The sequence below is a fragment of the Squalius cephalus genome (genome assembly GCF_949319135.1).
Source record: "Squalius cephalus genome assembly, chromosome: 9".
Lineage (NCBI taxonomy): Eukaryota > Metazoa > Chordata > Actinopteri > Cypriniformes > Leuciscidae > Squalius > Squalius cephalus.
Genome location: NC_137130.1, coordinates 18506293 through 18518841, shown reverse-complemented (window position 1 = coordinate 18518841; position 12549 = coordinate 18506293). Strand labels below are relative to the sequence as shown.

General features: G+C 39.9%; 1 protein-coding gene across 1 annotated transcript in view; it reads right to left on the bottom strand.

Moving 5' to 3' along the window:
• The window catches only part of dnah7 (dynein, axonemal, heavy chain 7), a 92107-nt gene that overhangs the window by 31112 nt on the left and 48446 nt on the right, over positions 1–12549 (bottom strand). The window contains exons 40-46 of the mRNA XM_079880397.1: positions 12203–12329; positions 11906–12125; positions 10957–11829; positions 10190–10419; positions 9725–10055; positions 4656–5002; positions 4085–4265 (exon numbers count right to left, since the gene is read on the bottom strand). Coding sequence (XP_079736523.1) covers positions 4085–4265; positions 4656–5002; positions 9725–10055; positions 10190–10419; positions 10957–11829; positions 11906–12125; positions 12203–12329 — 2309 coding nt within the window. The remainder of the gene's footprint in view (positions 1–4084; positions 4266–4655; positions 5003–9724; positions 10056–10189; positions 10420–10956; positions 11830–11905; positions 12126–12202; positions 12330–12549) is intronic.

Here is a 12549-nt window from a genome sequence, read left to right as displayed (position 1 = left end):
CACAGCTGGCCGCGGGGCCTTTGCAAGTATGCATTTTCCCCAGTGAGCCTTCTTGCACAGACCCTGTGCAAGCTCAGGGAGGACAGGAAGAAGGTAATTTTGGTTGCCCCTCATTGACACAACCGGACCTGGTTCTCCAAACTAGTCCTCCTCGCGACAGCACCTCCTTGGCCAATCCCTCTGAGGAACGACCTGCTTTATCAGGGACGGTGCACCCTATGGTACCCTCATCCCGATCTTTGGAACCTTCACGTGTGGCTCCTGGATGGGACGAGGCAGGTTTGAGTACCCAACCACCAGCGGTAGTGGCTACCATCACTTCCGCTAGAGCATCGTCCACGAGACATGCCTACGCGTTGAAGTGGAACCTCTTCGTCACCTGGTGCTCTTCTCGCAGAGAAGACCCCAGAAAATGCCCGATCAGTGTCGTGCTTTCCTTCCTGCAAGAAGGGTTGGACCGAAGGCAGTCTCCCTCCACCCTGAAAGTGTACGTTGCCGCTCCTCGGCGAAGAAACATATCTGCATGTTGCCAGCATACTTCCTTATATACCCATGAGGTAAGGCGGAGTTACGCAATGCAAATTCCGCAGACCCATGGCATTTCTTTGCCAATGGCTCGTTTTATTTCTCGAAGATGAGAGGCTTTCTAAGCGAAACCCCATTCGTCGTCATGATGTAACGTCTCCGTTCCCTACTCAGGGAACGAGGGTTACATATGTAACCGAGACGTTTTACACCCCCCTCTCAGAAGCCTTGGACATTTGGGACAATGTTTCAAAAAATATTTTCTCTAACCTCAAACCCTTTCTCCCATATTGTATGTAGTAGCAGCAACCATGTGTGGCCCACTATAGTCTTCTATCAAATAGTAGTTTTCATTGGTTCCATGAGAGTGGGGCCAGCCCATAAAAATATCTTAAATTTTAACGTCTAGTCGGTCCACAGTCTAATTCTGCTCTTTTTGGTTTTCAGCTATTGTTTTTGTCTGACTTATATTATGAAGTTTTGTCTGTGGGTCATAATTTGTCATTTTCTTTGCAGTTTCGTCTGAGATGCATCTGAAATCGGTCACAAGTTCACTTTTTCATTATAGTGAATGGCACATGTACTTTATGGAGAAAAGAGAAATGAAATTGAGTGAGCAGCTTAAGATGACGGAATTTGTGTGTGCCAGAAATAACTATTTTACACCTTAAAAAATAATGACGATAATAACTTTATATGGTATAATGAAAATAAATAACTTGTTCACTTGTTCTCATATTCATGTCATATTTAATAGATAGTTCATTCATTTTAATAGAATAATAATACAAAAACTACAAAAAAGAATTAACACAATGATATAATTTTATTATTTTTACTTATAAATTTGTCATAAAAAGCAATAAATAGAGCACATAATACATGAAAGCTGTATTCCTTTCAGGGTTATCTGGTTTTGTTTATTTTTAGTTTTCTCCACATGGACTCTGTTTGTGTTTTCACCTTGGTTAGCTTATCTTCATGGTTGTTAATTTGATTCATTACTCAGTTCAGGTATGTGTTGTGTTCAGGTGTTCATGTCTCATTATCCTCTAACTACTTAAGTTCAGATCAGTTTGTGTTTCGTGTTGAGTCTCGTCTATGTGTAGTTGTGTTTGGATGTACCTCTTTGGAGTACTCTGTTGGAGCATTAAAGCCTAACTTTCGTCGTCGATTCTTTGGTGTTTTTGTTTTCCGTCTTGTTTGTGTTTTGCTTGGGGCTGGTGAATGCTTCGGAAGCAGACTAAGGAAACCACATGGATGACGCTCCACTTCAGTAGCACCTATATACCAAACTTTTGTACTTGTACCTAGTTATAGTTATATTATGTTATATTATGAAGACATTTACAGAGGGATTTGTAAATATATTATTCCTAGCCTGATTTATATAACATTTTATTCCAAAAAACATGGCGAAAATATTGCTATTGACAGTATTTTCTGATTTACAGGATAACAAAAGTAGATATCCATAAATCCCTCTGTATTTTTTTTTCCCATCTAACATGTGAACACAATGAAACATTTTTTTTAACCTGGCTTTATCCAATACTCAGATTTCGTTGTTTTAAATCTATGCAAATTAGTGCATATTTGATTAGATATGGCCTAATTTGCATATTTAAACATTAAATTACAGAAAACTTGTAATACATTTTGTTTCTCATCTTAATGTAGGTATTCAACTGTGAAAGTTTCATGGTGATATCTGCTAGTTAAAAATGTTACCCTATTCACCTGTAGTGTCTCGCCTTAATTTGCATAAAAAAACTTGCAATGGTGTTTTTATTAGTTATTATGTAATATGGAATACATCACATATCATATATACACTGGGAACATTTAAGAGTAATATTGATTGAATATGTATGTCGGCCTTAAAAAAATGACACAAATAATGCTTAATTTCACCTTAAAAGTTGGTATTTTGCATAAATATATACATAAAAAAGGCAATGAGCCTCCATTATATCTTTGCTCTGACCCTTGACTATCGATCTAGAAACTTAATTTCCTCATCCTGATTGCCTACTTACAAAAAAACTAGGGGAAAATGGCCCAAAGACTGAGCAAGATAGGCAATTTAGCGGCCATTTTGTTATGCAAATTAGAAGGTAAAAAACTCAAAATTTCGCTTGGGAACCAGTTTTTTTGGACTCAGCACCCTTGAAATATGTAAGGTAGGCCGGTTCCCGACTTGTACCCATAAATGCTCCTCACTTCTTATAGAAGGCCATTTTTCAAAAATCCGTCTAGACTACAAGCAGCACAACAGTTTTTAACAATATTATAACACACTTCTTCCCTGATATGTACCATAACAACTAAAGGCCATTTCTAAAGGCCAGTCACCATTTAAAAACAGGCAGAAACAGGTGTTGCCATCAAAGATACAGCAGGCTAAATGTGGCTGTCATCTGTATTCAAAGAGAATCAGCTACTCATACGTTTAGAAAAGGCAGATCAGATATGACTGCATTTATATAAAAAATGTGTGACCAGAAATGAATGTTTACTAAACAAACATCCTTCCAAATAAAGCATCTAATAGAATGTCTGATCCACTAGTGCAGGTCCTCTTTCATCATAACAGATAAATGGATCCTTGAAACCACAGTTTGGCACTAGAGAAACATCAATCTTTGTTTGAAATGACAGAGTGAGCTTGCACAGCTACTGCAGAGTGATACAAGCTCAGCGCTAGGGCACGAAGCTGACAGCAATCCAAACATCTTACTCGCTTCCTGTGATGATACTTCACTAATTCTATGTGACATTGGTGCATCAGGCATCATGGCACTTTATTGTCTTTGAGATGAATTCATCCATAATTCCTGGTCTTTCCAACTCATATCCCAAAGTGAGAAAACAGTTTAAAAGAGGCCGTTCCAGTGGAGCTTCAGGTACAGCATAACAGGTTTTCCTCAGTGCATTCAAGTGCCTTGATTCTGGCCATGCTTGAGAGAGCATGGCATAAACAATTTCTACCCTCCAATAGGGAAAATAGACAACCTGAATTACAAACATGGAGAGAAGGGGGAAAAAAAGAAGAAGGAACATGAAAGGAAGTGAAATAGGGCAGAAAACGGCAGCAGGGCCTTGGTGATGCTTGGTTTACCCAAACGCGCTAAACTGACAGGCAGTCTCCACAGACAAATGAGAACCATGCATGTGCGTGTGTGTGTGTGTGTGTGTGTGCGCATGTGTGTGCCCCTGTGTGTTTTTGTGTGGGTTTAGAAACAAAGGCTTCACTCATACAACTTCAAAGTTCGAACATAAAAATGATCTGAAGGAAAGTAAACAAAGAAGAAAAGGAAAACATTCCCTCAACTCCTCTTGATGTAAAAACAAACTAAATTCCTAAATAAACAAACTTCCTGCAAGGAGCGGACATTTTCAACAGGGTTGGGCTGCACTGGAGGAGAGGTTACAAAGAATGTCAGAAAAATAGTTGAACATTATGTAATACACAACGGTTCAGGAACAGTAGCGAATCGTTTGTTGATTGTGAGAACCTTGCGTAGCCTCTTTTTTGTGACTACTGTCCTCTGCCTACCTGATTCTCAAGGTCAGCCTTTTTGTTCTTATTGGCTTCCAGGGTCTCCTGTAGTTTGGCCAGTTTGTCCTGGACCTCCTTCAAAGCAGCCTGTTTCTTTTGGAGGCTCTCCATGGCCACCTTAAGCTTCTCTTCTGCATGTTTCAACTTCTCTTTCTTTGGGGCCACAACCTTTGCTACTCTGTGAAAGGGAAAAGAAAGAAGTTTCTTGACAAAAAATATTTTTCACATTTTCTAAAATAAAAATGTATTGGAGACCCATATCAAATCCAGTTTATTGTTCATGTCTTGAATTGTGAATTAAGGTCTGGTCACATTTACAATTGTTTAGCGAATGTTTTGATGATGCAATTCAATTATTTCAATAGGAATCCTTGTGATCAGGAATTTTTTATAATATTTTGCAACATGTTTGTAGCTAATTCTCTGCATTGATGAACAGAAAGCTGCATTGTTTGAAAGTGACTTTTCACTATCATTCATCACTACACCATTGACAATAAACAATGGACATTTATTGGCTGCAAAATTTGGCTAACGTGACCGCACCTTTAGTTTAGCTATAACTCACTTATCATAGGAGTCCATGGCACAAACCCATTTACAGAGCCCTTCTGCAGCAGCGGAGGCCGTGCGGATCTTCTCCGGAACAAAGTCTGGGTTGGTGATGTATTTGTTGCGGATGATGCTCATATAATTGACTGGAATATTGTCTTTATTGTACTCGTGAAGGCTCTGGAGAAACTTCATATCTCCAAGCAGTTTCTTCGCTGGGCCCCAGAAGTCCTCCACCTTCTTGCCGGAGCCTGAGGGGTCTGGGACACGGTCTGGTTTTATGCCTTTCAGGATGCAGATGGCTTCCATCACCAACTTGACACCAGCTGGGGGATTCTTCATGGCTTTAACCACAGTTATATCCTACAGAGTGTGGTACAGATTGATTAATTGAAAATCGATGGTATGCAACAGTTTAAAAAGTACATATTAAAGGAGTCATGACATGAGAAATCAAATTTGCCTTGATCTTTTGACATATAAGAGGTCTTTGTACTATCAAAACATCCTGCAAGTTTCATAGCTTAAAACCTCCTCCTCATTATAAACAAATTATTTATTTTTAATCAAAAACAGCTTGTTCTGATATAGCGTCTAGTTTAAACAGCTCGTTTGCATTTCTGCACAGACTTTAGAAGGATCCCAGCGTCGGAAACAAGTGGATGGTTTATTTTAATGCTGTCCTGGATCTCGTAGAAGGATTATGTTTGTTTGGAGCATTTTGTTTCATCAGCGAGGCACAGTGTAATGGAGAGTTTCGAAAAGAAATTTGTTGAAAGATGAAGCAGCCAACAGTATTGAACCTGACAGCATCTGCATCACAACACGTAAGTCAATTATTTCATAATGCTGTATATGATGGTTTTATATGGATAATGTTTTGGGTGATGATACTCTATAATGACTTTATATGTTATAATATTCAGGGAAAAAATCTCGTAATAATGAGAACCTTTCTCATAATAATGACCCCTTGAGAAAAAAACCTACACCCAAATGTATTTAAAATACATTTATTTCATACAAAGTATACTACAAACCATTAACATATTTACTGACATATTGCTTGAGACTTACTGATATAAAAATAATTAAACTTTATTTGCACAATGCACATTTCTTAATATTAAGCCTTAAAATGTGTTTAATATCACTATTAGAAAGGATAGTATGATAACTGTATATTATCAGTCCTTAAATGCAAGAAATGTAAAGTGTACATAAAGTTTACTTGCAATACGCTCTATGCACGAACACTGCTGACGTATTTCCGGTAGAATCTCAGCCAGCGTCTTTACTGACATAGCACGTTCTATAGCGAAGTGTACTAGCGGCAAAACTTTCATAAAATTAATTTTCCCAGAAACGGAGACAGCGATTTTAGAAACCAATTCGCTAGTCGGATTTCGCATGATATGAGAGAATACTCACCCTCAAAGTTGTCGATGTAGATCGAAATATATCATTTAAAGCCCTTCTCTTTCTTACTCTTAGTCTTAGGTGTAACAGCTAACTGCCTCACAATATTCATTCACGTTAACCGCTGGAAGTTCTTGTAAACAGAGAGTGTAATTTACCATTATCTCCACCGAATGCAAAAACGGTTTCTGACGCAGTACCGGATGTAACTGGGCAGGCTGAGACAAAACGCAGAAGCAATCGTGCATACAGCCTATAGTTCCACTTTAGCACAGTCAAATATACTTAAAGCTACACTGTGTGATTTTTACCCCCATCTAGCGGTGAAATTGTATATGACTACCCAGTGAATATAACTTTCTGTTCCTCTCAATTCCGAGAGCGTTTTAACTCCTACGGTGGCCGTATTATTCCAAGATTAACATGGCTTCCAGTTATCGACTTCGTCCATGACAATAATAAACAATACGTCTAAAATGAATAAAACTACAGGACAGATGTCAGGAGGTAAACGTCACCCTTGGAATCGGCTATCCCAGCATAATCAGATTAGGCTAACGTTACAATGTGTACAAAGTAAAAGCAATTAAAAATAACTAAAATTTACAGTGTCCTTTTTTTATATACAGTGAGGAAAATAAGTATTTGAACACCCTGCTATTTTGCAAGTTCTCCCACTTAGAAATCATGGAGGGGTCTGAAATTGTCATCGTAGGTGCATGTCCACTGTGAGAGACATAATCTAAAAAAAAAAATCCAGAAATCACAATGTATGATTTTTTAACTATTTATTTGTATGATACAGCTGCAAATAAGTATTTGAACACCTGAGAAAATCAATGTTAATATTTGGTACAGTAGCCTTTGTTTGCAATTACAGAGGTCAAACGTTTCCTGTAGTTTTTCACCAGGTTTGCACACACTGCAGGAGGGATTTTGGCCCACTCCTCCACACAGATCTTCTCTAGATCAGTCAGGTTTCTGGGCTGTCGCTGAGAAACACGGAGTTTGAGCTCCCTCCAAAGATTCTCTATTAGGCTTAGGTCTGGAGACTGGCTAGGCCACGCCAGAACCTTGAGATGCTTCTTACAGAGCCACTCCTTGGTTATCCTGGCTGTGTGCTTCGGGTCATTGTCATGTTGGAAGACCCAGCCTCGACCCATCTTCAATGCTCTAACTGAGGGAAGGAGGTTGTTCCCCAAAATCTCGCAATACATGGCCCCGGTCATCCTCTCCTTAATACAGTGCAGTCGCCCTGTCCCATGTGCAGAAAAACACTCCCAAAGCATGATGCTACCACCCCCATGCTTCACAGTAGAGATGGTGTTCTTGGGATGGTACTCATCATTCTTCTTCCTCCAAACACGTTTAGTGGAATTATGAACAAAAAGTTCTATTTTGGTCTCATCTGACCACATGACTTTCTCCCATGACTCCTCTGGATCATCCAAATGGTCATTGGCAAACTTAAGACGGGCCTTGACATGTGCTGGTTTAAGCAGGGGAACCTTCCGTGCCATGCATGATTTCAAACCATGACGTCTTAGTGTATTACCAACAGTAACCTTGGAAACGGTGGTCCCAGCTCTTTTCAGGTCATTGACCAGCTCCTCCCGTGTAGTTCTGGGCTGATTTCTCACCTTTCTTAGGATCATTGAGACCCCACGAGGTGAGATCTTGCATGGAGCCCCAGTCCGAGGGAGATTGACAGTCATGTTTAGCTTCTTCCATTTTCTAATGATTGCTCCAACAGTGGACCTTTTTTCACCAAGCTGCTTGGCAATTTCCCCGTAGCCCTTTCCAGCCTTGTGGAGGTGTACAATTTTGTCTCTAGTGTCTTTGGACAGCTCTTTGGTCTGGGCCATGTTAGTAGTTGGATTCTTACTGATTGTATGGGGTGGACAGGTGTCTTTATGCAGCTAACGACCTCAAACAGGTGCATCTAATTTAGGATAATAAATGGAGTGGAGGTGGACATTTTAAAGGCAGACTAACAGGTCTTTGAGGGTCAGAATTCTAGCTGATAGACATGTGTTCAAATACTTATTTGCAGCTGTATCATACAAATAAATAGTTAAAAAATCATATATTGTGATTTCTGGATTTTTTTTTTAGATTATGTCTCTCACAGTGGACATGCACCTACGATGACAATTTCAGACCCCTCCATGATTTCCAAGTGGGAGAACTTGCAAAATAGCAGGGTGTTCAAATACTTATTTTCCTCACTGTAGCTTAAAAAATTGCGCCTTTAAAACTATTCATCACCTGTGATCCGTCGCAGCACAGATTTATGTTACAAGGTAAACAATACTTTTTCACCATTGACGCGAGGATGAAGTTATACTAGAGGTCGTTCTGGCGTTATGCACAACCATGCTATGGTTAGACAAGCAACTAAAACTTCGAATTTAACGTTACACAAATTAATTACAACAGGCTGAATTACCTGTCGAGAAGAAAGCAGGCAACCTCGGCGTCCGTTTTAAAATCTTTTCTCCTCATGAGCTCTTTCCATCTGGGAAAAGTTACTCCAATATTGACTATGGTCTTGCTGATTTGTCTGTTGCGTTGACGTTTTAATTCTCTCTTTCAAATGTGAGTACGCACGCACACACACAGACACACACACCACACTATCTTTCAAATCTGCCGGCACTCGCGAGCTCGCGAGTAATCTCCCCTCGCATTCGTCACGGTGTCACTGAGTGAAAAACGCAAAAGGCGAAGCTTGAATTTACAGGCATGTCCCTCTTTGGCTAATGTAGTTTCAAGATGGAGGGGCAACATGGCGACCGGCATTTGAACCCCTCACCCGTATGTACTTTCAATGGCAGATTATAAACTTACGAGAATACTTTATTACTTGAAAGAAGTAAATATACATTAATGAGCACATATATTTTTGAAAGAACTAAGTGTTTTTTGCTAAGAATCAACTAAAAAAGTTAGACAGTGTAGCTTTAAGTATAGCTTTAGTAGAACTTCAGCACTATTTCCGTATAACTAAAGTGCATTAAGAACAAATTTAGCAGACTTTATGTATACCAATTTAGTATACTAAAAGTACAATTACAGGGTATTTATATTAAGCACATAAATATGTAAATGTATTTGTAGTATACTTAGCATAAAATAAATGTATTTCAAATACATTTTAGTATATTTATTTTTCACTAGGGACTAATTTTCTCGTAATAATGACTTAGTTTCTCATAATAATGAGAAACTTTCTCGTAATGTTGAGAAACTTTCTCGTAATATTGAGAAACTTTCTCGTAATATTGAGAAACTTTCTCGTAATCATTACTTCTATGCATGCGCAAAGCAGCGGAGCAGAAGGGAGTCACACGTTAGCGACATCCGCTGGTCAAAGCCGTGTAAAATGCGAGAATACAGCAAGCATGGCACGTTCTGCACAAGTCAAGTCAACTATTTATTTGGCGCTTTATACAATACTGATTGCACAACTACAGCACACCTACATATCCAAGTCTGTTAAAAAACGCTTCATCTGGAAAGCTGGGTCAGTTCACACAGAATGTGCTTTTCCATTCCACTGCGCTACTTTTCCATAGTTTTTCTATGCAAATATGTGCTAGGCTAGAATGCATTTTGTATGTAACATAAAGTAAGAATAATTATTCAATTATAGTTTCCTCCAACCTGCTGTGTGAGTGTGTTCAAAGCAGCCAATGCGGATTCCAGAATGGGCACAGCAACCGCCAGATCGGCATCACATTCATCTTTAATAGCCTTGGCAGCCAACGCCTGCTCATTAGCTTCTGCTTCATCCACACGGACCACTTTCTCTGTCTTGGATACCTCCACAGACTCTCGCTCGATGACCACCATCATCTCTTCCACCTCTTTACTGGCCACACGCAGCTGAGGCTGAAGAGCCTCCAGCTCTACCTGCATTGTGCACACCTGAGTGGCGGCCGATTCCAGCTTCTGGAGACCAACCTCATAACGACTCTTCAGCTTCATGACCTCACTGTAACAACAGATACAATCAATGTGAATGAAATGTGAAAATGTGCCAAAATGTGACAACCTAATTATTAAAACCAGTCATCAGTCATCAGTCAATGATTCTAATGTAAAGCCTCTCAGACCAGAATGACTTACGATCTTTTGCGCTGGAGTAAGTGCTTAAACATAGATATAAGCTCCAAATAGGAAGTTGGTGTGACATAGTTGTAGCGTTGCAGCTCCGAAAGAAAACTTGCAGAGAGATTTATGGTGGATGTGTGGAAGCTCTTGCACATGCTAATACAGCCTTCACGAGTAGTGTCCGTCATTTCAATATCTTCCAGGAAACGAGAAGCCACAGCCTGCAGTGCATCTGCTGGCCAGCTCTTTTGGAACATAAGGATTCATTACACTTTTATCTCATATTACAGATTTTATCTCATTTTTGATGAAGTTTGCACTCATCATTAATTCTGTTACTTTCCTGTTTAAATCTGTTAAGCTGCTTTGAAACAATTTCAGTAGCACTTTATTTTACAGTCATGTTCCGGATATGTACAGATATGTAGTTATTATAGTAAATACAGTAACTGGGTAATAACTAGGTAATAACCCTGAACCTACCCCTAAATCTAACCTTAACCCATTTAGTTACCTTAGTAACTAAATACCCAGTACGATCTTAGGTAAGTAAGAAAGATGTAAGAAAAAAAAAGTGCAACCACAATTTCTATTGTATAAAGCGCTATAAAAATAAAGGTGACTTTACATATTTAAATATATAATAAATAAATAAAATTACTCTTTTTAAAATATGAATGAATTTTATGTATGAAAATTAAAATATGTATAAAAACTATAATAGTAAATAGTAAATCAATTACACTAAAATAACACTTTACATTCTTTACATTGACACCAACCTGAAACCAGTCAATAGTGCAGCAGTTAATGAGAGCCGGGAAACGTCTCAGGCGGCTTCTGAAGGTGTCACCAATAGGACTCATGGCCAGTACCACGTGTAACTGGCTGCGACAGCGTTCCAAAAACATGTTAAAAAGAGACAGTGGGCTGCCGTCCGTCTGCTTATCACGTTCACGCTGACGGTCCAAGACACGCATGCGCTCACAAATCGCCTGCTTCTCATCTACGGCAAAGAGATTGGGAACCTCACCAGTGTTTAACAAGTTACTCACATCCTCCAAAAATGACTCCAACTTAATCTGGGTGTCAGTGAAAAGGAAGACTCCATGAGTTTCCCCAGATGTCGATTTTTGCATGATGAGTTTGAGGTCATCACGCCACTCTGCAACCCCATAACTCTTCGAGATCTCCACCTGGAAGAGTTCGGCTTCAGCCATATGGGCGGCCAAGCGTGTCAACGACTGACGGCCGCTCCCTCCGACTCCCACTAAGAGAGCATGACCACGGGGCTGTTTGAGAATTCGGGAGATGCGACAAACGTGTTCGATGGCGAACCGGAAAAGTACAAGATTCATGGGAGCCTTGCTTATATTGTTGTACTCTTCAAGATGGGTCTCCACCACCTGACGGAGCTTCTCGGGGTTACCCACCTCCCGGTAGTTGCGGTCCTCACCCTTGGGGTCGTGAAAATCACAGAACATGAGGCTCCGAAGGTCATCTTCGGTTACAAGCCCATCTGCATCACTGTCCAAATGCTTGAAGAGCTGATGGAAATCTTCTTTCAGATGAGACTTAGAAACTTCCTGCAGGAAGCCCACCATCCATGCACAATCAGACGGATGAACTAAGCGGTCATAATACACCCTTAGAACCTGCATGAGAGGATATTTCAACATCAGTTTAGCTTTCTTACTATGATATAGCCTATAAAACTGTGTTTGCAGTTACCTCATGCACCCATAAGCGTTTGATGGCCATAGGGTCGTCTGCAGTCTCCGGCCGTGATAAGCAGATCCCCTGGATGACGCGTGAAAAATCTCGAAGGTTGAAGAGATAGTGGGACTTGGTTGGGGTTGGCAGGAGGTTTTTAGTGGCCTCCTGGTACACAGACATCGTGGCATTGATGATCTGAGAGGTGACACTGGCGAACAGTTTGGGAAATGGAAATCTGAAAGCAGGTAAAAACAGGAAATGTATTAAAAATGTCATTTATTTATTACTCACATTGGTATGAAGCACCATTACCTTATGGTTAAGTGCCAGTCCAGAATTTTTGAGAAGATAGTGAACATGGTTTTGTCATCAAATTCATTAATGGTCACAGTGTTGAAGTGGCGTAAAAAGCGAGGAGTCACAGGGTTCCTACCTCCACCTGCACATGACAATGGACATGTCAAATAATTTAAAGCAGTGTAACGACTGAGACAAGTCAGACACAAATATTTGTTATAGTTTAACAACTGATATTTAGAACTCACTCTGGGAATCTGTGTCCCAGCCCCCAAACAGGGCAAGAAGATCTCAGTTACCCCGGCAACGATCAGATAAGGAGTTTTATGACTTTTAGCAATGTGGACAGAGCCTCTGCTGCA